The 24881-nt window shown below is 44.3% G+C and overlaps 1 protein-coding gene across 3 annotated transcripts in view; it reads left to right on the forward strand.

Annotated features, from left to right (window-relative positions):
• TARS3 (threonyl-tRNA synthetase 3) overlaps positions 1–24430 on the forward strand; it is a 44138-nt gene extending 19708 nt beyond the window's left edge. The window contains exons 10-19 of one of the 3 annotated variants that reach the window (XM_005221960.5): positions 321–419; positions 2123–2289; positions 3905–4067; positions 11566–11703; positions 13818–13895; positions 13975–14075; positions 19538–19642; positions 21787–21859; positions 22476–22590; positions 23921–24430. In XM_005221960.5, the coding sequence (XP_005222017.1) occupies positions 321–419; positions 2123–2289; positions 3905–4067; positions 11566–11703; positions 13818–13895; positions 13975–14075; positions 19538–19642; positions 21787–21859; positions 22476–22590; positions 23921–24069 (1188 nt within the window). In that variant the 3' untranslated portion in view covers positions 24070–24430. The other 2 variants (NM_001102089.2, XM_005221962.5) reach the window with 2 other exon arrangements.
• Positions 24431–24881: the final 451 nt, after the last annotated feature.

Below are 24881 nucleotides of genomic sequence, written 5' to 3' on the forward strand. Positions count from 1 at the left end.
CACTCAGAGCCCACCTCCAGCAGTGAACTTTCCTGACCTTTTGCCATGTCGTCTCCTCGTGAGGTCCATACCCTAAGGTGCCAAGTAAGAAATTGGCAGTAAATCCCAGGTGAAATAAGAGTTAAGTTCAAAGCTGAGTAATCATAAATATGAGTTGTAACTTCACATGCACTTTTACATAAGTCAGATTCATGTATTTGGAATGTCAGCTATTAGAACTTGGAAATAACTGAGTGTATGTTTTATTCTAGCATATCATATGTGTACAGTAAATATGCAACAGCAGTGGAATTTGAGACACAATTACTTTTTCAACCTAGGAACAGGAGCTTTTCTTTTTCCATGATCTGAGCCCCGGAAGCTGTTTCTTTCTTCCTAGAGGAGCCTGCATTTATAACACACTGATAGACTTCATACGAGTAAGTAATTTTTAAATATTCTATGCTTATTCAACTCCATTTTGTATTTTACCATTTTCTCTCATCATAACATAGCCAAGCATTTCCATTGATTTAATTTTAATAATATTCAGAATTTTGAACCTCCAAGAGAAATGCTGCATTGTGCCTTCAACTAAAAACAATGAGACAATTTGTATTTTCCTTGAATTTCATTAAATGTGTCTCTTGTCCGTGTGAGTTTCTAGAGCACATATGGTACAAAGATAAACTTTAGACCAACTGTGGAACTCCCTGTGAGAGAGGAAGGAGGAAATGTTCTGTGTGACACATTACCACCTGAGATTGCAAATGATGGTGGCCTTAAGAGGATGTTTGACACAACTCCAGATCTCCGTACGTTTTAGATTAAGGTTTAAGAGGAATATCCTGAGATTGCCACAAAAGCACTGAAAAGCCTGCTTCCATTTCCAGTATCCCATCTTTGTGAAGCAGGGTTTTTTGCAGTGAAAGTGAAAGGCATTCAGTCATGTCCAACTCTTTGCAACCCCATGGACTGTATAGTCCATGGAAATCTCCAGGCCAGAATACTGGAGTGGGTAGCCTTTCCCTTCTCCAGGGGATCTTGCCAACCCAGGAGTGATCAAACCCGGGTCTCCTGCATTGCAGGTGGATTCTTTACCAGCTAAGCCACAAAGGAAGCCCAAGAATGCTGGAGTGGGTAGCCTATCCCTTCTCCAGCAGATCCTCCCGAACCAGAAATCAAACCAGGGTCTCCCGCATTGCAGGTGGCTTCTGCAGTGACAGCAGCCAAAATGGGATCATGGAGTAAGCTGGACATATGCAACACACTCCAGGTGTCACTGTTTTCCAGTGCCCCTAGATGGGACCATCCAGGCACAGGAAAACAGGCTCAGGGCTCCCACTGATTCTGCATTATGGTCAGTTGTATAATTATTTCATTATATATGACAGTGTAATAACAATGGAAACAAAGTGCACAATAATTGTGGGCTTCCCAGGTGGGACTAATGGTAAAGAACCCGCCTGCCAATGCAGGAGACCTGGGTTTGATCCCTGGGTTGGGAATATCCCCTGGAGGAGGGCATGGCAACCCACTCTAGTATTCTTGCCTGGAGAATCCCATGGACGGAGGAGCCTGGTGGGCTAGAGTCTGTCCATGCAGTCCCAAAGAGTCAGACACGACTGAAGCGACTTCACACACATGGACACACACAATAAATGTAATACACTTGAATCATCCCAACCTCCCCCACCCCTGCTGCCAGTCATTGGAAAAATTGTCTGCGCCTAAACTGGTCCTGGTGCCAAAAATGTTGGTGACTGGTGTTATATACTACGTACAATTATATTATGAAATGAATATGTGCGTGTATGCTTGCATGCTAAGTCGCTTCAGTTGTGCCCAACTCTTTGCGGCTATGGACTGGAGCCTACTAGGCTCCTTTTTCTGTGGGATTCTCCAGGCAAGAATACTGGAGTGGGTTGCCGTATAAGATGAATATACTTAATGTGAAAAGTATACTGAGCACACATGAATCTTTCTTTTATGATCCATAAGGTACCACGCTTAAAACCAAGGGCATATTAGCTGTGAACTGATGTAAGGCATGATCCTGAATTTAGCAGTCCTTGTCTGGGTTATGCCCTGCAGTTATGCCCTGCCCCAGCAGATTTCAGCTCTGTGCGCCTGTCTCCTTTAGGAGCAGCACCACCAGCGCAACTTCACGGAGGTCCTGTCCCCCAACATGTACAGCTGCAAGCTCTGGGAGGCTTCTGGACACTGGCAGCATTACAGTGAGAACATGTTCACCTTTGACATCGACAAGGACACTTTCGCCCTTAAGCCCATGAATTGTCCAGGGCACTGGTGAGTATGAAAAATGAAGCAGATCTGTACCTAGCAGGTACTTCACTACAGTTAGTTTTTAATGTTATTTTGCTTTTTAGAGTTAAGAGGGTCCTTTAACATGAAGAGCGGTGCTTAGAAATCATCTTTACCAAGTTGTTTCATTCTGAAGGATGAATTTACTTTTAAAATATGTTTGCTCTTTGCCAGATGTAGGCTGTTGGCTGGAAAACATTTAGTATTTTGTGCTTCTCAGAGGATAATATTACCCATCAATTTTATAAATTATTACATTTCTCTTCCCAGTGGTAATATACTTCAGATATACATATTTGCAGAACATTTAGTTCTTACAGGCTATTTGGGTTGATTATAACAAGACCAGTGAGCTCACAATCAGTGACTGGATTTCATTGATTCTAAGATGCATTCCCCCCCGTATTTCAACATCCCTGAAATTGAGACGTGTCTTATAGTTGGTATCTTAGCATTATGCCATAATTTAACTCATAGTTGTTTTCTTTCTTGGTTGTACATAATGTAATGGTCCATCTTACAGCCAAGGTTGTCTTAGAGTCTATGAAAGAATGTAATTATCATAAAGCTGCATAGGATGCGAATGCAACCTTGTCAGAGAAGTAGATTTTACGACTGCAAGTGAACACGTACAATTTTCCACCAAAAAATATCCCACCTATTGTAGCTTCATATCAACATACACAGTTTCAGTAAATTGACCTTAGAAGGTAACTACTTGAAAGAAACCTCTGAATACTGAAAAAAACTCTTTGCCCTTTTCAGTAAAGACTAAAGGAAGTTCAACTCTGTGGTAACTGCATATAAAAGATATGTATTTATCTTTAATTTTATGAAAACTGATATGTAAATATTCTATGGCCTCTTTTTTTAAACAAAGGTGGAGGCTAAAACCTAGTGCTTTGCCTTCTCCAAACACCTGTGTTAACTACTTCTTAACTCAGTTTCCCATTGGGTACCAGTTGAAGCTGTGATTTCAGTATTATTACAAGAAAGCTGAACACAAGCAGAGAGTGTAATTTTGTATTTTCTTATATCAGAACAAGGAATCAGGATCACAGTAGCTTAGTGGTGATGGGCTGTGGGAGCAAGGGTTGCTTCCTGCAGGAGAGAGGCCTTGCATGCAGGGAGAATATTAGCGGGGTGCTTTAGACACAACCATTTCCTCCTGGAGCTCATGAGCAGAGTGGAGAAGGAACAAATACACAGACAGTCAGTTATTGAAGAAGTAAGACCAGTGTCAAAACTGCGGCAATTCTGGGTGTTCTTGGAGCCTGAGGCTCGACTGACCAGCCCCTCTGGGGAGTGTCCAGGGCTGCCTCACTTAGGAAGTAGCCTTTGAAATGGATTGTAGATGGTTGAGAATAGGAAGCAATATTTCTGGAGGAGATGATTGGGTTCTTCCTCAGAGTGTGCAGTGGTGTAAATACAGCGTTCAGTAATTCATGGGAGAAGAAATTTCTTTTAATTGGTGATCTAAGAACCAGAATCAGGTGTTTACAAATCCCGAGTCATTTAATTGTTAACTTACTAACATTCAGATGGTTACTGCATCTCTTCTGCAGTAAGGAAACACTGTGTGCCCCTGTGTCTTTTCTAGTCTGATGTTTGCCCATCGTCCACGGTCTTGGAGGGAAATGCCGATCAGACTTGCTGACTTCGGGGTTCTTCACAGGAATGAGCCATCAGGAGCTCTGAGTGGCTTGACCTGCGTCAGGCGCTTCCAGCAGGATGACGCTCACATCTTCTGCACAGTGGGGCAGGTAGACGGGAACTCAGGGACGCATTGTCAGCACAGGTCCACGGTGGAGTAGGTAAACGGGGACTAAGGGAGGCATGGTCAGCATGGGTCCATGTTAGGGCAGGTAAACAGGGACTCAGGGAGGCGTGGTCAGCATGGGTCCAGTGTGGCTGCCTTAGACGCATTGCTGGGTCTTTCAGAGTTGGTGTGAACTGAGTTGTTCAGTCTAGTCTCTGAGGTCCCATCAGTTCCAACACATTCTTTTGTATTGTTTTTTTTAGATTCCACATATAAATGATCTCATATGAATTTTATCTTTCTCTGTCTGACTTACTGCACTTAGTATGATGATCTCTAGGTTTATCCATGATTGCTGCAAATGACATCATTTCTTTCTTTTTCTGGCTGAGTAATATTCCATTGTAGATACGCACCATATCTTCTTTATCTGTTCCTCTGTCAGTGGTCATTTAGTTTGCCTCCATGTGTTGGCTATTGTGAATAGTGCTGCGGTGAACACTGGGGTGCATGTATCTTTTCAAATTAGAGTTTTCATCTTCTGGATATATGTCCAGGAGTGGAATTGCTAGATCATATGACAACTCTATTTTTAGACTTCTAAGGATGCTCCATACTGTTCTTCATAGTGACTGTGCCAATTTATATTCCAGCACCAGTGTAGGAGGGTTCCCTTTTATCCATACGCTCTCCAGCATTTATTATTTTATAGACATTTTGATGATGGCCATTCTGACTAGTATGAGTGATACTTCATTGCAGTTTTCATTTGCATTTCTCTAATAATTATTGATGTTGAGCATCTTTTCATGTGCCTGTTGGCCATTTTTACATCTTCTTTGGAGAAATGTCTGTTTAGGTCTTCTGCCCATTTTTTGATTGGGTTGTTTGTTTTTCTTGACCTGAAGTCTATTTTTTTTTCTTTTAAGCTTCTTTCAACTTTAATATTAATTATTAAGTAACATTATTTTAAGGGTATTGGTGAAATGTTGGATGTGTTTGTTTTTCAGTTTTGCCTGGAAGTTAGAATTTACTTTTTCAGGTTTTTATCTAAATTCAAATTCAAATTGCCATGCAAAGGGCCACTATTAAACGGTTTGACCTAATAGACAGTTATAGACCCCTCCAATCAATAACAATGGAGTACACATTCTTTGAAAGTGCCCACGGGACATTTTCCAAGATAGACCATATTCTGGGCCATAAAATGAGTCTCAATAAATTTAAAGGGATTCATTTCATGCAGAATATGTTCTCTGGGGCTTCCCTGGTGGCTAAGTGGTAAAGAATCTGCATGCCAATGCAGGAGACATGGGTTTGATCCCTGGTCTGAGAACTAAGATCCCACATGCTGTAGGCAGCTAACCTTGTGTGCCACAGCTAGAGCTTGTGCTCTGAAGCTTGTAAGCCCCAACTACTGAGTCCATACACCCTAGAGCCCATGCTCCACGAGAGAAGTGACCGAAATGAGAAGCCCATGCACTGCAACTAGAGAGTGGGCCCTGCTCACCACTAGGGAAAAAGCCTGTGCAGTGATGAAGACCCAGCACAGGCAAAAAAAAAAAAAATTTAATAAATAAATTGTTTTTTTTAAAGTTCTCTGGCTGCTTTGAAATTGAGGTAGAACTCAATAACAGAAAACTATCTGGAAAATCCCCAAGTATTTGGAAAGTGAGTCATACACTTCGAAATAACCATTTGTCAAATAGGAAATCAAAGGGAAATTAGAAAATATTGTACACTAACTTGTGCACAACATGAGTTTGAACTGCCCCTGTCTATTTCTACACAGAAGTTTTTATGAATACATACAACACTGCTCCGTGAGTCACAGTTAGCTAAATCTGCAGGTGTGCAGCTGCAAACCGAGAGCCAACTATACAGTTATGCATGGGTTTTTCATTGTGTGAGGGGCCAGGACTCCTAACCCCAGCTGTGTTCCAGGGTCAGCTCTATACCAAATGAAATGTAAAAGAAACACAATATATCAGGATTTTGGGGATGCCATTAAAATGGTACTTTAGAGGAACACCCACATTAGAAAAGAAGAATGTTTTCAAAGAGATAGCCTCAACTTCTACTTAATAGACTAGAGAAAGGAGAGCAAATTACATTAGAGATGAGCAGAAAAAAGAAAATAATAGCACACAAAAAAAACAGTGAAATAGAAAAAAGAAAAACAATATGCAATATCAACCCAGAGGCTGGGTCTCCTGGATCAATAAAGTTCATAAACCTTTAGTTTTGTCAGAGAGAAAACTAATTAAGAATATCAAGCCTGGAAAATTCCCTGGCAGTCTAGTGGTTAGATCTCCATGCTCTTATTGCCTGGGGCCTGGGTTTGATCCCTGGTTGGGGAACCAGGATCCCACAGTCAACAATGTATAGCAAAAACAGAAGGAAAAAACTTATGACTCAGAGATGTGACATTCCTGCAGATTCCACAGATATTGAAAGGATAATAAGGTAATAGAATGAACGTGCTTACACCAGTAGATTTGACAAATTAAATTAAATGAACAAATTCTTTGAAAAACACAAGCTACCAAATTTTACTCAGGAAGAGAGATTATCTGAGAAGTTCTTTGTTTATGAAAGAAGTTGAGTTGGTAGTTAGCAACCCTTCCACAAAGGAAACTCCAGGCCCAGAAGGAATCACTAAGGAATTCTACCAAACACTTAGAGAAGGAGTCATGCCAAATTCTGCTCATTCCTGGCAGGCATTAATGGGGACCCCCTACACCCACCCTGTAATGTCAGTGGAGACTAAGTGGCACCTGGACTTCTTCACCTGGCGGTCACACGGTGCCTCCTCCACTGCCTGCTTGAGTGGGGAGATGAGACTCCTGCCAGAACTTCTCAGTGATGAGGCCGCACCCTGGGGTCAGTAGAAGCCACATGAGGAGTGGCACCAGGACACTCCAGCCACTCCTAACCAGAGGGTCATTGGAGAAGCCTACCAGGGTGTAGAACTCCTGCAGTCACCCAGCAGTAACAGGGAGCCCCTGCCCTCCTCACAATCCCCGGTGGGAAACCCTGACATGTGCTCCCACTCTGCCAGGCCGTCATCCCTCCCTGTTGGAGCAGAGTCCATGGAAGACAGCGAAAATAGGTCATTTAAATAAAATCCAAAGTTTTATAATAGCCAAAATGTCCAGATTTCAGAAAGCAGTCATCATGTCAAGAAGAAGAAAAATCTCAACTTGGATGAAAAAAGGTAGTGTAGGCACCCTGCTGTGGAGATAATAGGATTGTTCGAATTATCTGATGAGGCCACCATAAAAATGCTTCAATAAACAATTACAAACACACTTGGAACAAATGCAAAATTAAAAAAATCTCAGAAAAATATAAAGAAGAACCAAATGGAGATTTTAGAACTGAAAAGTGTAATAACCAAAATGAAATATTCAGTGGATGGATTCATGAGAAGAATGGAGGGGACAGAGAAAAGAATCAGTGAACCTGAAGACACCAATAGAATTGACACCAGCTGAAAAAACAGAAAAGAGACTGAGAGAAAAATGAACAGACCCTCAGAGACCGGTGGGACTATAACAAATGCCTAATATATATGTCACCTCCCTGATGGCGCAGATGGTAAAAGCGTTTGCCTACAATGCGGGAGACATACATATGTCACCAGAGTTCTGGAAAAATAGAGTAGGGTGGAAGTGAAGAAGTACTCAAAGAGGTAATGGCTGAAAACTGGCCAAATTTAGCAAACGCCATAAGCTTACAGATTCAAGTAGCTGAGAAAGTTCAAGCAGGATAAACCCAAACCAGGTGGCGCAGTGATAAAGAACCCACCTGCCAATGCAGTAGACATGGATTCCATCCCTGGGTCAGGAAGATCCCCTGGAGAAGAAAATGGCTACGCACTCCAGTATTCTCGCCTGGGAAATCCCATGGACAGAGGAGGAGCCTGGCAGGCTACAGTCCGTGTGGTCACCAAAGATCAGACACAACTTAGTGACTAAACAACAACAAAGAAACAGTAGATACATTAGAGCCAAACTTACGAAAACTATAAAGAAAAAAATGAAAACAGAAAGAAGTGATACCTTACCTTCAAGAAAAAAATTAAAAATGAAATAACAGCAGATTTCTCAGCAAAATGAAATATAACCTACTGTATAGCGTGGGGCACTCAATGCTCTGTGGTGGCAAAGAGGGGATATATGTATACATGTTACTGAATCACTTTGCTGTAGAGCAGAAACTAACACAACACTGTAAAGCAGCTATATTCCAATAAAAATTTAAAAAACAAAATTCAGAGGCCGGAAGGAAGAGTCACAGCATTTTCCAAATGCTGATATAACTGTTAAACCAGAATTCTATATCCCGCCCCCCCAAAATCTTTCAGTATGAAGGTGAAATCAAGACATTAGATCTACCTTAAAAGATTGCTACAGGAATTTCTCTAAAGAGAAAAGAAATTATAAAAGAAAGAGTCTCAGAACATTCTGAAGGAAGAAAGAACTATACAAATGAAACATGTTAAGTACAATTTGTTGCTGTTGTTTAGTTGCTTAGTTGTGTCCGACTCGTTTGCAACTGCATGGACTGTAGCCGACCAGGCACCTCTGTCCATGGGATTTCCCAGGCGAGAATATTGGAATGGGTTCCTTCTCTAGAGGATCTTTCTGGACCAGGAATTGAACTCACGTCTCCTGCATTGGCGGAGAAGGCAATGGCACCCCACTCCAGCACTCTTGCCTGGAAAATCCCATGAACGGGGGAGCCTGGTGGGCTGCAGTCCATGGGGTCTCGAAGAGTCGGACACGACTGAGCGACTTCCCTTTCACTTTTCACTTTCATGCATTGGAGAAGGAAATGGCAACCCACTCCAGTGTTCTTGCCTGGAGAATCCCGGGGATGGTGGAGCCTGGTGGGCTGCCGTCTATGGGGTCGCACAGAGTTGGACACGACTGAAGCGACTTAGCAGCAGCTCCTGCATTGGCAGGCAGATTTCTTTACTGCTGAGCCACCAGGGAAGCTCAGTTAACTACAATAAATATTGCGTTTCCTTTTTCTTTTGAGTTTTCTGTGTTATATCTGATGATTAAAGCAAAAATTATATCATCATTGGGGACACTGAGTAAATGGCTCAAGGATCCCTGTCTTATTTCTTGAAATGGCATGTGAACCTCAAAATAAAAAGTTTAACTTTAAAAAATGGGCAAAAAGATGTGACCTTTCAGTTTATCTAAGAATATGTACAAGAGAAGATACACATCTAAGGAACTAAGTGGATGGCAAAGAAGCATGTGAATGAAGTGTTAAGGATCATCGGTTATTGAGGAAATGGAGATTGATGCCCTATGAGCTGTCTCTGTGCCTACAGAATGGCTGACGTTTCAGAGACAGACTCTGACATGTGTTGAGTGTGATGAGGCACTAGATCTCCCTCACCCTCCAGTTGTGGAGGTTGAAGATGGTACAGTTCCTCTGAGAAATAGTTTGGCAGTTTCTTAAAGTGAAACACGCACCTACCATATGTCCCAGCCATCTTACTCCTTTTCTTTTCCCAAGAGAAAAACAAAGCACATGTCCATACAAAGACCTGTACACACGTGTTCAGAGCAGCTTTATTTGAAGTCATCAAAATGTAGAAACAGCCCACTGACTGCTGAGTGTGTAAATGAACAGTGGTGCATCCACAGAGTGAACAGCTGCTCAGCAGGAAAAAGAGTGATCTGCTACTGACACTGCAGCATGGATGGATCTTGAAATAATCATTTACTGTTAGTTTCAGTCTCTCAGTCGTGTCCAACTCTTTGTGACCCCATGGACTCTAGCACACCAGGCTCCTCTGTCGATGGAATTTCTCCAGGTAAGAACACTGGAGTGAGTTGCCATTTCCTTCTCCAGGGGATCTTCCTGAGGGATCAAACCATGTCTCTTGTGTCTGCTGCATTGGCAGGCAGATTCTTTACCACTAGTGCCACCTGGGAAGCCCTTGAAATAATTAAATGCTATGTGTGCGAAGTCACTTCAGTCATGTCCGACTCTGCGACCCCATGGACTGTAGCCCACCAGTCTCCTCTGTCCATGGGATTCTCCAGGCAAGAATACTGGAGTAGGTTGTCATTTCCTTCTCCAGGGGATCATCCAAACCCAGAGATCATACCACATCTCTTCTGTATCCTGCATTGGCAGGCAGCTTCTTTACCACTAGCATCACCTGGGAAGCACTGAGTGTAAAAACTGAAAGAAAATAGCATGGACATGTGGTTCCACTGATGAAAATCTGCAAACCTAATCCACAGTGACAGGACAGAAGCAGACCCTTGCTGGTACTCTTTGTCTGCATCTATGTTTTTGCTGCCCCATCTCGCTCACACCTAGTGCTCGTCTTCCTCCTCTTTTGGCCTCTCAGCTCAGCCCTGCTTTCCTCACCCTGCACTCACTCTCTGTCTTCAGTCCCTCTGCTAACCTCAGCTGTGTGTCTCAGCTGTCCCTGTGAGCTCCAGACCCCAGCCCTCCAGGGGACGTGTCTGCTTGGCCATCACATGCACCCTCACGTAGGCCAGGTCCAGTGCCAGCCCTTTTTCTGCCTCTCTCCCCACGTCTTCACTTCTCCTTTCAGCGACACACTAGCACCCTCCCATGGCCCCGGCCAGGAACCCAGGCCGGGTTTTCAAGTCTCATGTCCAGTTTATCACAAGCCCTGTCAATCGCTCTTCCTAAGCATGTTATTCCTGAATAATTTCATTCATTCCTCATTTCCCTGCATCCGGCACAGTGCTGACTTCGCAGGCAATCACTGTCTGTTAGTGAACAAGGACAGGTGTCCTGCAGATACAGCCCACCCCTGTTTCGGTCACTTGTTTCCAGCACCAGCCTCCTGCTCCTGAAGGATCCCAGCAACTCCCAGATGGGCTGCTCTTCTCATCTTGCTGGTCAGTTTCCCAGAGTCAAACAACCATGGTGAGCTGTGTTGTTCCTTTGCACCACTTCTCACTGCTTGCTGGCTCAAAAGTGCAGCCTTCAGCCTGGCTCTGGAAGCGCTGGGTTTCCTCCAGCCCTGGCCTGCCTCTGTTCTGTGTACTCCCTCTCTGCCTTCTGCCCGGTCACAGGCAGCTCCCACGGCTGGCCCGCCCTCACCCACTCCTCTGTCCTCTGGGCCTTCACCCTCCGTGTTCCCTGTGCTCAAGAGGGTTCCCGCCCTGGCCGCATCGGAGGACTCTCACCTCTCCTCTGGGTGCAGCTTGGCCATCACGTCCTCCGGCCAGCTGCTTTTCCTCCTGGGTGTCATGTGCACGGAGAGGCACCCTCACCTGTGTCTTTGCCCAGTCCTATGCTGGACCAGCAGCCTGGAGGTACATATGGGCATCTGGCAGGTGTCCTGTGAATATTCCGGTGAGAAAAAGACAACAAGGCGAACAGTGCCATGGACTGTCCTCCACAGTAAAAGTGCACTTTATTTCTAGCTGACAGGAAGAATTTTTTTAATGCTGTAAATGGATTTAATTTCTCATTTGCTCTAATTTCAGCTTGAAGAGGAGATAAAAGGGTGTTTGCAGTTTCTGCAGTCTGTTTACTCAACGTTTGGCTTCTCCTTTCAATTAAATTTGTCAACAAGACCTGAAAACTTCCTGGGAAAGATTGAGTTATGGGATGAAGCTGAAAAGGTAGGGAGAAGCAAAGTGTTACCTTTCATTTTACCTTTCATGAAGTTGTGATGCTTTGCGGTGGAAATTAAAGACTGGGAAGTTTGGGATAAATGTGCTAATTGTAGAACACAGTTAATCCAGTTTTCTTCAAACACTGATAAGAACGATACCTAACATTTGTTTCACGCTTTAGTTTATATCAGGTTTCTGTTTGTAGTCTTTTCAGTGCTGCTTCCTAATAACCAATTTCATAAGTTTTTCAAGAAATCCTCTGGCTCATTTTTTAGCAGCTCTGGTCAGACCCCTGCCTGTGGGACCAATGTAGGTCCCTCAGCTCTTCAGAGCCAGATTAACCCCAGCCTTTCTCTGTCCTACTTTACAGAGTAATGAGTCATTAAGAGCACTCCAGCCCCCAACGCACACCACAAGCAGACAACTGTTTCCGGAGCCCAGAGAGTACTGCAGTCTGGACCCCAGCGCTCCTGGGAGCCAGAGATGTGGCGAATGTGGGACAGGACAGATAGACGGCAGGGAGAAGGGGTGCTGGGCAGGGTATATGGCCAGGCCTAGGAGCAGTGGTTCCAGCCCTGGCCCGACATTGCATAAACCTGAAGCTTTCTGACCCGCAGCCTCTCCAGCTGGGCCTCCCAATCCCTGTGTCCTCAGAGGTTTCTGCTGTATGCTCTTAGCCCAAACCTGGCTTTAAAAAATTTTTTTAATTCCCTGAAACTCCTCCCCTCCCTCAGCTGCTGTAGCTGGGCCTCACTTTGTCTGAGAACATGCACCAGAGTCCCTTCAGAAATGCTCCATCCCCAGAGTCACCTCCTCAGGGCACTCTACCCCCAGGGTCACCCCTTCAGGGTTCTTCATCCCAAGGGTCATCTCCTCAGGGCACTCCACCCCCAGGGTCACCCCCTCTAGTTGCTCCACCCCCAGGGTCGCCCCTTCAGGGTTCTTCACCCCAAGGGTCACCTCCTCAGGGCCCTCCACCCCCAGGGTCACCCCCCTCTGGTTGCTCCACCCCCAGGGTCACACCCTCAGGGTGCTCCACCCCCAGGGTCACCCCTTCGGGGCACTCCACCTGCAGGGTCACCCCCTCGGGGCCCTCCACCCCCAGGGTCACCCCTTCGGGGCGCTCCACCCACAGGGTCACCCCCTCGGGGCGCTCCACCCCCAGGGTCACCCCCTTGGGCCCCTCCACCCCTGGTGTCACCCCCTTGGGGCCCTCCACCCCCAGGGTCAGGGCGCTCCACCCGCAGGGTCACCCCCTCGGGGCCCTCCACCCCAGGGGTCACTCCACCCCTGGCGTCACCCCCTCGGGGCCCTCCACCCCCAGGGTCAGGGCAATCCACCCCCACAGTTACCCCCTAGGGGCGCTCCACTCCCGGCATCACCATTCGGGTCCCAGTGCTTGGGGGCAGTGACAGGAGTCTGGCTGCTGCTCTGACGGAAGCCTGGCTGCCGCCCAGAGAAGCTGCCTTCATGGGGCAGGAGTGTGCGGAAGACCCAGCGTGCCCTGAGCCTGCTGCCGTGTGCACGCCCGGCCCCGCCAGCAGCACGGCTGTCTCCACTGCCTGCTTGTCGGAAGGGTAGCGTGCAGCTCAGTCTGCAGACCATGGAGGGCCTCCCTCTTCCACGCCCCATGGGCCACCAGGGGTGCTGCCCACCAGCCGCAGGCACAGAGATGGGGGAGAGCAAAAGAGGGTGCACAACCTGCCCCCACCTCAGGTCTTACACCTGCACACAGAGTGCATGAGGGGCAGGGCAGAGCCTGCTTGCCCTTCACCATGCAGGGTCCCTCCTGAGGGGCTGGGAGTGTGAGGTCGGGGGGCTGCAGGGCCAGATAAGCCCAAGTTCACCCCCACCTCTCACTGGGATTCACTGGACATGTCAGTGAGTGATCCTTTCTCCTCCAGTTAAAGTGTCTATTTCCTGAGAGCAGGCACCATCTTAGTCATCTTCCTGTGTCCTCACCCAGAGTTTACTGACTGTGAGAGGCTCAGTAAGAACAAGTGGAACTAACATGGAATGTAGTGAAGATTGACACTGACTTACTATTTTGAGCTATAGGACGAAAAGAAAATGTACAATGAAGTGGAAGTTATTAATGTTCTCTTCTTATTAAAAAATAGCAACTACAGAATAGCTTGATGGAATTTGGGAAACCATGGAAGATAAACCCTGGAGAAGGAGCATTTTATGGTCCTAAAGTAAGTAGGCAATATGCCTCAAAAAGAGTAAAATTGGAAAGTAAAAACTGTGTTTAAGCAAACGTCTTTGAATTTACAGATTGATTTAGAAATCAAGGATGCTCTTGGCAGATACCATCAATGTGCTACAATCCAGCTGGACTTTCAACTGCCTATAAGATTTAACCTTACATATGTGAGGTAAGTGACTGTGATGAATAAGTCAGGACTGATGTCTTAAATACTGTCACTCACACCTTAGCAACGTAAGAACAAGCATCAGTGAATGTCTGTCTGTGTACAGTGCACTCAGTATTTGTTCAGCTGCTGCTTATCTTGCTGGAGGTCAGCCTTAGTTTCCTCAAGCCCTGGTCAGTGGGATGGTGAAGATTAGAAACAGGTACAGAACACACCCCAGACGGTGACATCTCCCTGAGGTGGAGGAGGGGGCTTTGTACAGGCTGATCCTGGATCTGTGTCTCCAGGACAAGGTGGTTGCCCAGGAGAGCAGACAGAAAAGGCTGTTTCATCACTGCAAACAAGCAACTTTAAAATTTTTTTCTCAATATAAAGTCAACTTTGTGTATATGTGTGTGTGTGTGTCTCTGTGTATCTGTGTGTATGTGTATAGTTGTATAAGTTTTATCATTGTGTGGAGCAATGCCCACCACCCCGATTGTGATCCATCAGATCAGCACACTCCTGTTCCTCTGTGGTCACACCATCCCCTCCAGCCCCCAGCAGCCACTGGCCTGCTCTTTTTCACTTACCAGAAGGTCACACACATGGGGTCATGCTGTATGTCACCTTTGAGGGCAGCATTTCCTGTCAAGGGTGTGCGTGGCAGCAAGGTGATTTGTCACCAGTGATGTTAACCTCCATTGCTCAGGTAAAATAGAATTTGCCAAGTCTCTCCACTGCAAAGTTACTCTTACTCCCTTTCCCTAATCTGTTCAGAATTGTGACTTTCCTGGTGATGCATATGCTGAGTGGTTTTGGACTGCATCCCATATATTGTTAATATTATACTATGAGATGGCGGTTTTGTTTCTTTTTTCTATAGCAATTTTTTAATTGATTTATTTTGGCTGTTCTGGGTCTTCATTGCCGTGCCAGCTTTCCTGTAGTTGCAGCAAGCGAAGGCTACTCTCCGTCATGGTGCATGTGCTTCTCATTGTGATGGCCTCTCTTGTTGTGGAACACAGGCTCTAGGGTGTGTGGGCTTCAGTAGTTGCAGCTCCCCAGGCTCTAGAGCACAGGCTCAGTAGTTGTGGTTCATGGGCTTAGTTGCTCCGCGGCATGTGGGATCTTCCCAAACCAGGAATCAAACCCGTGTCTCCTGCCTTGGCAGGCAGATTCTTCACCACTGAGCCGCCAGGGAAGCCCTGGGTTTTGTTTCAGTCCTAAGCAGATTATTGATTTTTTAGCAGTTACTGTGCCTGGGCAGGTTCAGGCTGTAATTTCCAGCCTGCCTTCTGTGGCTGTGGTGTCAGCTTAGTTCGCCAGGCCTATGTACTATGTACTCAGCCCTCTGTATCCATATCCAACGCCCGCAGGGGCCCGTGGTACCCATCGCTGCATAGGAAGGACTCGAGCATTCCTGGATCTCAGCATCAGTGGGGCCTCCTGTCCTGTGTGCTCCACCCCAGGTCCAGGTCCCACAGCTCGGTTCTCGAGGTTTCTGTGTGCTGTTGGGTCAGGTCCCTATACACGCGGTGAGTGGTGAGGCCGGGCAGCTCTCCCATGCCCCCTGCTGTCTGATTTTCCTGAAATCCTTTCTGCAGTCCATGGCCAGAAGGCTGGGCTTTAGCTTCCCTGCCCCTCATGCTCTTCCCAGACTCTCTATCACAGAGATCTATCACCATGCATTAGGGGGCCAGAGTGAGTGCAGGGACTCACCCCGTGCACCTGGGCTCAAGGCTGTCTGGTCAAACAGAAGGGTCCCTGCCTCAGAGCTTTAGGTGCCTGTTTATTCTCTGTGTACCATGGGAATACTGGGGGCTGGAGGAAGAGAGCAGGAAAAATAAGCAGAAGGAAACCCCAGGACCCCCCACTCCACTCTTTCTGAGACTTGGTGGTTTTTTTTTGGCTCCTGGCCAGAAAGCAAGGATTTCTCCCAAAGCCTTTCCTGTCTGCACCTGGTATGTATTCTTGGTTGTGGACTGTCTTTATGTCCAGGCCTTACAAAAGGGAAGACAAAATTACAAGAACCTAAGTGCTGGTTTGGTGGCACTTGAGAGTTGGGTCTTCTTGGGCATAACTCAGTTCTCCCAGCCCTTTCGTTCTCTCCTGGGTCCATGTCTGTGTCCAATGAGAGTGCTGGGTGTGGCGTGCTTACTTCATTCCACCTGGAGCCAGCTTGTTTTCAAAGACATTCCCCTGACTTGAATTAGACAAAATCACAACATCCTTCCTTTAAATGCTCCTCTTCTCACCATGTCCAATTTTAGATGCAGTGTTGATTAGACAATGTGTTGAGATCTCTTTCATTCAAAAGTTACTAAGGCAAGAAAGGAAAAATTATTGGCATATTTTAAATCTAATAATTTTTATTAGACTATTTTCCTGATAAGATTCTTATAATAAATGAACAACCACCAGTTCCCCAGAGCGTATGATATTATGGGTTGATCTCAGTTTGTGTTCAACCAACAGTAATTTCATTTTGGATTCCCTGTGTTGTGTTTTAATTAATAGTTATAGAACTACACTCAGAGTTAAGTCCTGGGAGAAAGTAAAGAGCTGAAGGAATGCTTGCAGTGTTCATATGGAGTTACACCAGGACATGAGAAGAGTAAAAATTATCTGAGTGTAAAGGGGAAAGCACAGAAACTTCAAGAATAAATTTGGACATTTGGAAAAGATTGTGTCTGGAGTTTATATTTTCAAAACCATCTTTCCCCAATAACCTACTGTTAATAAAATTAGGAGTAGGGAGTTTTATTTATGGTGAAATGGCCCAACTAGTTTAACAAAAGTTGAATACTACTGGCCATCTAAAGGGGATGTGGAGAAGAAGCAGATCAGGCAAGCCAGCATCCATCCATCCATCCACCCATCTATCCATCCATCCGTCCATCATCCTAGGTGTGTGGATGACAGGGACTGGAGAGCGTAAGTGGAAGCAGTGGTCTGTAGACCAGGTAAGAGATGACAGTTATAACAAGGTGGCTGTAATAGTAGAAATGAGAAAAGTAGAGGTATACAGGATTTATTTTGGAGGCCAAACCCGTGTGATCTGTTGTGGCTTAAATATGAGGAGAGAAGAATGGAGGAGCAGTGAGGTCATTATCTTGATCAAGTTTTCTACCCAAGAAAGCAAGGTTTAACATGAAAAGGCATATTGCCAACCATTACCTTCAATAGTGCTGAAAGGCACTGGGTAAAATGTAATTCATTCCAGTGAGAGGAAAGGAAATAAATTTTCCTATTACTGTAAAAAAAAATTTATTTAGAAAACAATGATAACATATTGACTTATTTGAGAATAAGGCAAATAGCCTGTTTGTACTTTTACTCACAGTTGTGCTGGGATATGTAGACACATTGAAAAAAGAGACAAATCATCACTATATATAGATGCTAAGATGTCAAGAAATCCAACAGGATCAGATGGAGGGAAAATTAAAACTGATAATAGAGTTAAGTAGGGTACCTAGCAATAAGGTCAATGCAAACATCAGTTTGCTTTCATATACATATTAAAAACAACCCATTGGGAAATGCAATGGAAAACAAGTTTCAGAAACAACAACAACAAAAACCAAGCAAATGTCTAGGAATACATATAACTATAAATATATAATATATATATGAAGTATATACTGTAAAACTTAATTAAAGGCCAAAAAGTTACTTAAATGAAGATTCATACACATTATTGGAATGGGAAGAATAATATTGTGAAGATACTGATTCTCTTCAAGGGTGTCTTTGAATCTAACGTAATTTCAGCTGAATCCACTGGGATTATTTGGGGGAACTTGACATTGATTTTAATGTTTACCTGAAAGTGTGCCTATGTAAGCATAGTTTAGGTCATTATTTGCCCTTCTTAAGGCTAGACCCAGTTTTAGTTCTTTTAAAATAAATGACAGGACAGCAATTTCTGGTACCCAGAGGCCTGTGAAAGGATTGTGTGGCTTCTCTTTCATTCCCTCCACAAAACAACATTATACGACATCCAGAAATATCCACACTGGTTCCAGGTTGTGGAGTGAATCATTTCTTCACGTATCTGAGCAGGACTGACCTGGGCCCCCCACCCCACCCGGAAGTCCTCTTAGCTCTGAAAGAGGACATGGCCTGCAGTCAGTCTGCCATGACCCGCAGCAGAGGTGACTGGCAGGGATGAGATCCAGACTCATCTGAAGTGAGTTCAGTGAATGACTCTCTGTTTTTGTTTGCTTGTGCGTACATGAGTTTTAGTAGTAACTATCTGGTATAACCCTATAGATAAAAATTCCTCCTAAGAACTTTGTAAGCATTGCAAAGACATTTATCTTCCTGGGAAGAGTGTACACAGATCTTGGAGTGAGTTACTACATTATAGTTAACAGTCATAATTTGCTTTTTACATCTTTTTTGAAAGGGGAGAGAATCCTCCAATGTAAGGAGCATGTCATGAAGGTTTCAGGTCTGTAAAGGGAATTAGACCAGGAACATTTTGAAATGTAATGTGGGGGCATAGCATTTACAGGGTGGCACGGCAGTGTTCACAGTGGGTGGTGTCAGGAGTGGGCAGGTTTGGACCATACAAGGTGGATTGTGAGCTGATGTTTGCTGATCCTGAGAAAGGGTTATATGTGAGTTCATTATACAATGCTCTGTAGTTTTGTATATGTTCTCAATATTCTCTAGTAACTAATGACTGCTGCTGCTGCTAAGTCGCTTCAGTTGTGTCCGACTCTGTGCGACCCCATAGACGGCAGCCCACCAGACTCCCCTGTCCCTGGGATTCTCCAGGCAAGAATACTGGAGTCGGTTGCCATTTCCTTCTCCAATGCATGAAAGTGAAAAGTGAAAGTGAAGTTGCTCAGTTGTTCCCAACTCTTAGCGACCCCATGGACTGGAGCCTACCAGGCTCCTCTGTCCATGGGATTTTCCAGGCAAGAGTACTGGAGTGGGGTGCCATTGCCTTCTCCAAGGTTGGTAAATTTTTTGCCAGCCACAGTGGTCATACCATTAACCCAAATTAATAGAATACCAATGTATTCTAACAGAATACAGAAACATTTTATTTTTTCAATGTCTTTGGTAATTGTTCAATAAATTACTGGTGGAGTAAGCCATAGTTCAAAATAACATTAATTTTAAAATGTAATTTGTTAGAGTGCCTCTTGGTATGGGGTAAACTGGTAACTTAGATTAAAGCTGGTGTTTAAAATAATCAGTAGACTTGTGATAGAAATAGTGATCTAATATTACCTTGCTTTTTCCTAGATGATATATTTCATTTCCCTTTGGTTTATTAAAGATACTATAATTTGAAAGAAAAAAACCCTTTATTTCTAATTAATGCATGGTACATTTATGTTTAAAGATAGTTCATGAGGAATCTTGTTTTACCTAGTTTGGAAAAATAACTTTTAAATATAAGGTAAGAAGATAAAGTTATTCCTGAGTCTGAAGAGAACATTACATGTGCAATTTTAATTTTTCAGTAAGGATGGGGACGATAAGAAGAACCCTGTGATCATTCACCAAGCCATTTTGGGGTCAGTGGAAAGAATGATAGCCATTCTCTCTGAAAACTATGGGGGAAAATGGTGAGTGATGTGGGAAAGCTACATGTTTCTTGTTCTTTAAAGTCATGTCTAAAGATAAAATTAATATGAAAAAAAATGATGGCTCCTACCTTATAATTAGCAAGTGTCCAAACAGCAAATAAAAAATTCTTGTGGCATCTGCCAGACCAGGAAACAAAACAAAGAAAACAAAGGCAGAATGGCATAACCCTGTCATTTACTTTTTTGGGAACTTGGTGAAATGAGAAAGTAGCCTTTTCACGTGTATGTCTAACCTTCAAAGATCTGTCTCTGGAATGCATGTGGGCCACACTCCAGGGCACGCCCCCACCCCCATCCCCACCCCACCCCCAGCTGGCTGTCATGCTCTCCTTTCTTCCACTCACAGCCCTGTGACCACTGACTTGAGAGGAGATACGTGGACCTGGGTCACACGTGGCCCCAAAGTCAGAGGCCGTCTGCAGTGGCAGCCCCACCTGGGGATGGAGGGGCAGGTGAACTCCCTGAGGGCAGCTTTGAGTGGTTCATCTGGTCACCTTCTGTGCCCCCAGGGAAGAATGGCTAGAGGTATGAGTTACACTGATGTGTGGGCTCTAGTTATTGCTTTGGCCGCAAGGTCAGACTTAGAGATAATTAGGCTAGAAAATGTAGATTTGATCACTCAAAACGGTCCACAAGGATGGTGTTGCCTGAGTCTGTGTCTGTCTCCGAGATTTTATTTGTGATCGTAAAGAAACATACTGAGGTGTCACAGGGTGTCCAGGCCATTACAGGTACAGGTATAGATATGAAGGTGTATGCCTCCTAAGCGTGAGTTAACTTGTTTGTATTTCTCTTCAGTTGATTCCGCTGTAAGTAGTTAGCACAGTGAGAGATGGTGGGTCTTTCACAGGAGCAGTAGGGCTAGGGGATCTGGAGATGGGGTGGTGCACTTCCCCATGGAGCTGCCGTGCACACCCTCCACAGTTTACGCTGCAAGCTTTTGGACACCTGCTGAGTACTGGCAGAAGACCCTGAGATGTGTGTAGAGTGCGGCTTTCTGGGGCTGGTGGCTGTGTCTAGGGAGAGGGCAGAGCTCAGAAGGAAGCATTTACTGTATTTCTCTGTTTCATCATGTATATAATTAGATTTGTCACATGTATTATTTTGGTTTGTAATTTAAGAATAAGTATATAAAAACGTGCATTCACAGAATGCCATCCACAATAATCTCCATGCATTTCCCTACACCTTCAAACGAAATCCATGTGATGAAGAAAAAAGCAGCCATTTCCCACATCAAACATTGCTTATCCCCACCTTTCCATCTCGAAAAACATGTTCATTCTGAAAATAACTGTAGAAGCATATAAACAGAGGTCTAGCACACTTGTTATCAGTTTCCCCAGTGGTGACATCCTGTAGAACTACATACAGCATGACCAGGAAGTGACTCTGATACACTTACCAGCCTCGTTCAGATCTCACAATTGTGCACACAAGTGAATTTGTGTACCCACTGGTCAGGGTATAGCACAGGTCCGTTACTTTCAAGGATCCCACACACCTCCTGCTCTACTCTGTCCCTATCCCCAGAAGCCACTAATCTGATCTCCACCTTCATAATTCTGTCATTTCCAGAGTCATACAGGCGTGGAATCTCAGTGCACAGCCATCGAGACTGGTTTTTCCACTCCTTGGATGGAATTGCCTTGGGATCCGTCCGAGGTGTCTCTAGCCCTAGTCCTCGGCCCCCTCTCACTTCTGTCAGTGTGTTTGTATGCGGTGACAGTTGAGCGCTCACTCGCTGAAGGGCACTGGGGCATTTGGTGCTCTGATACGGAACACTGCTATAAATTTTAGCGTGCAGGGCTAAACACATTCATGCAAACACGTTTCCACTTCCCTGGGGTGGATGCTCAGGAGAGCAGTTGCTGGGTCAGATGGCCAGTGATGTTTAGCTCTTTCACCTGGCTGCCAGCCTGTCTTCCCCACCCCTTCCAATCAGAAGGCCCCGTCTCCCCTTTTGTCTCCTTGACTGCTTTTCCATATAGTTTGCTTGACTTACACCCCTCTCTTCTGAACCTGCTCTCATGTGAAGTCTTATTTAAAAAAAATCTTCGGTTAGTTTTTAATCATGTACTAAATGGTCATTTTGAAACATACATATTACTTATATTTTTCAGGCCTTTCTGGCTGTCTCCTCGTCAGGTGATGGTCATCCCTGTGGGGCCAACTTGTGAAAAATACGCACTTCAGGTAACATCAGAGATGTTTAAAGTACATAATCTTGGCATGTGGCCAGTGAATGTCATTGACTTGGAATGTTATTCATGCCTTTAAACATTGCGTAACTAATACATTTATTTACCATCCCATGTTTTCAGTAACACCTGAGTCAAGTCTGTGTAGTTGTATAAGAGCTACTTTATATCTTGTTTTTGAGAAATTGGTGTTTTAAAACATCTCATAGTTATTCTTTTCCTTGCGGCTCTGTTAGGGAAGAATACTTGTATTATCTGTTGCTGTGTAACTTGGCACCTTAGAGCAAAGAAACAGGCATGTATTATCTCACAGTTTCTGTGGGGCAGGATCTGAGCCATCATGGTTGGTGGGCTCTGGCCCAGGTGCGTGGTGAGGCCACAGCCCTTGGGACCTCAAAGGTCCCAGCTAGGGGAGTGGTCTCAGCCCTTTAAGCTCATCTCAGAACTTATGCACCATCACTCCCTCTCCACTGTGGTCAAATGGACCAACCTGGAACCACACCAGGGTATGAATACTGGGCAGAGGGGATGCTGGGCTTATCTTGGAGGCTGCCTACCACACTACCCTACCCTATACAGAGTACTAATGAAAGTGTCTCATTGTCTTGTAGATATCCAGTGACTTCTTTGAGGAAGGATTCATGGCTGATGTTGACTTAGATCGTGGTTGTACACTAAATAACAAAATACAAAATGCACAGCTGGCTCAGTATAATTTTATTTTTGGTAATCTAAATTTATATATATTTTCCCAAATGCTTTTTTCCGCTTAAATTCCAAAAAAAAAAAACCTCACCAAAAAAGAAAGAATATGGTATAACTGCTTGATTATGACAAATAACTGTTGAATACTTAAACACAAAGAAAAGCCTGTGGTGTTCCTGGCTAGATACTCTGTAATTTTCTGGAAGAAGACTTAGGAAATTTCATGTGCATCCTGTGGTGTAGTATTACTAGAAATAATTAATATCTCAAACCAACAGTGGAAAAACTATGTAAATGATCTTATCAGTAGAATTATACTCCTCATGTTTCAGCCATGTGACAGGCCTAAAGTAATATCCTTTGCTTTTCTGGTTTATTAGAACTCGTTAGGATTCAAGTAATGAGTAGGGAAAGTTCCAAATTTAAGAAGATAAAAAGAAAAGAATTAAGTGAAAAAAATAAAATGTCCCTGAAGAACAGGAGCAATTAGATGTCGAATCTAAAATTTTGACTGTAAGAGTAATTTAAAACCAAGGGAGATGGATATTGACATGCCTGTGGGCACAATGTGGTTATCTCCTTTTAAGTTGAAAGTTTCTGTAGAAGGCAAAATAAATATGCAGGGGGCGGTCCTGTGGGCAGTTTGTCATCAAAAGTGTTTATAATGGGTATTGGTGATGGTTCAGTCAGACTTCTTGTGGTGACAGAGACTTCACATTAGCTTAGACATGATGAAATGTATTGGGAGTCAGTGTCTCACGCTATGGAAGGTAGAATTCAATAACCGAACCATTAGAGAAGTAACTGGGACAGGAGGGAACTCCACCCTGACCAGGACCATTTCTTCCCATTTCTGTTCCCTTTTGGTCTGGTTCTTTATGCTTCCTTGACCTACTTTATTCCCCTCTCCTTGATGGCCAGTGTCTTCCTTCCAGGTGGCAAGACACATGGCTGCAGAATTCTGCATCATCTCACAGTATGGGTTGCGAGAACAGACCTTTTACTTATATTCTAGAACATTCTGTCAGCTGGTTGACCTGTGTCTGGTGCCCACCCTAATTCATCAAGTGTGCCAGGTGGAGTTGGGAAGTTTGTAGGAGCTCTCTGCTCCTATTGGTACCCCACAAACACCACAGGTGTTCTCCAAAATAGACAACAGACCAATGGGATTAGAAGTCATTCCTTGTCTCCAGAAACTTACTCTCAGTGGATGACTCAATGGACATTAGATTGATATTTGGTGATTAGTGCTAAGAAGGAAACTCAATGCAACACAGGCCATGTGACTGCTGACTTAATATTTAGTAAAGTATTGATTTAAAATAGATTTATTTCCCTTTGTTTTCTACAGTGGTTGGAGAAAAGGAAGAGACAAATAATGCTGTAAATGTTCAAACAAGAGACAACAAAATTTATGGGGAGATCTCAGTAACTTCCACCATTGATAAATTGAAGAATCTCAAGCAGTCACGTACCCTGAATGCTGAGGAAGAATTCTGAAGTCCTTTCCCTGTGCTGAGTCTGTATAAGCTCATTTTGACCCCTGAGCTTGCATTTTCCCTAATTACTATTAGTACTTCTAAGAACTTGGGACCCACTGTCAGCTCTGCTGCTGGGCACAGTGAGAAGCGAGACAGGAACTGAGTGGTCGATACCCACAAAATCTGATTCACTCATGTGTCTACAGACAAAGGACAAGAGCAGGAAGTTTTCAATTTCCTAAATGTCTTGAGAAACTTAAATGGGAAAATATTCATCAAAAGAGGGAAACACTAGGCAATGAACAATATGAGATGTTACTGTTAAGACCTGTGATTTTCAAAAGATAAATCTCAAATAAAAGTCTGCAAAGCTTTTTGAATGGGGGAAAATCTTATTTAATAACATTATGTCTCAGGTATTTTTTTAACTAAAGTTTTACTAAAGTTCACACTGAAACTTTATTTTCAAAATCAGAATCAATTTGTTTCAGCTAACCTACAATCACAACAGAAGCTAGTACTGCTGCTGCTGCTGCTAAGTCGCTTCAGTCGTGTCCGACTCTGTGCGACCCCATAGACGGCAGCCCACCAGGCTCCCCCGTCACTGGGATTCTCCAGGCAAGAACACTGGAGTGGGTTGCCATTTCCTTCTCCAATGCATGAAAGTGAAGTGGCTCAGTTGTGTCCGACTCCTAGCGACTCCATGGACTACAGCCTACCAGGCTCCTCCGTCCATGGGATTTTCCAGGCAAGAGTACTGGAGTGGGGTGCCATTGCCTTCTCTGAAGCTAGTACTAAATACTGGATTACTAAAAAAGGATTCTAAAGTCA

This window comes from Bos taurus, chromosome 21 (genome assembly GCF_002263795.3).
Source record: "Bos taurus isolate L1 Dominette 01449 registration number 42190680 breed Hereford chromosome 21, ARS-UCD2.0, whole genome shotgun sequence".
Lineage (NCBI taxonomy): Eukaryota > Metazoa > Chordata > Mammalia > Artiodactyla > Bovidae > Bos > Bos taurus.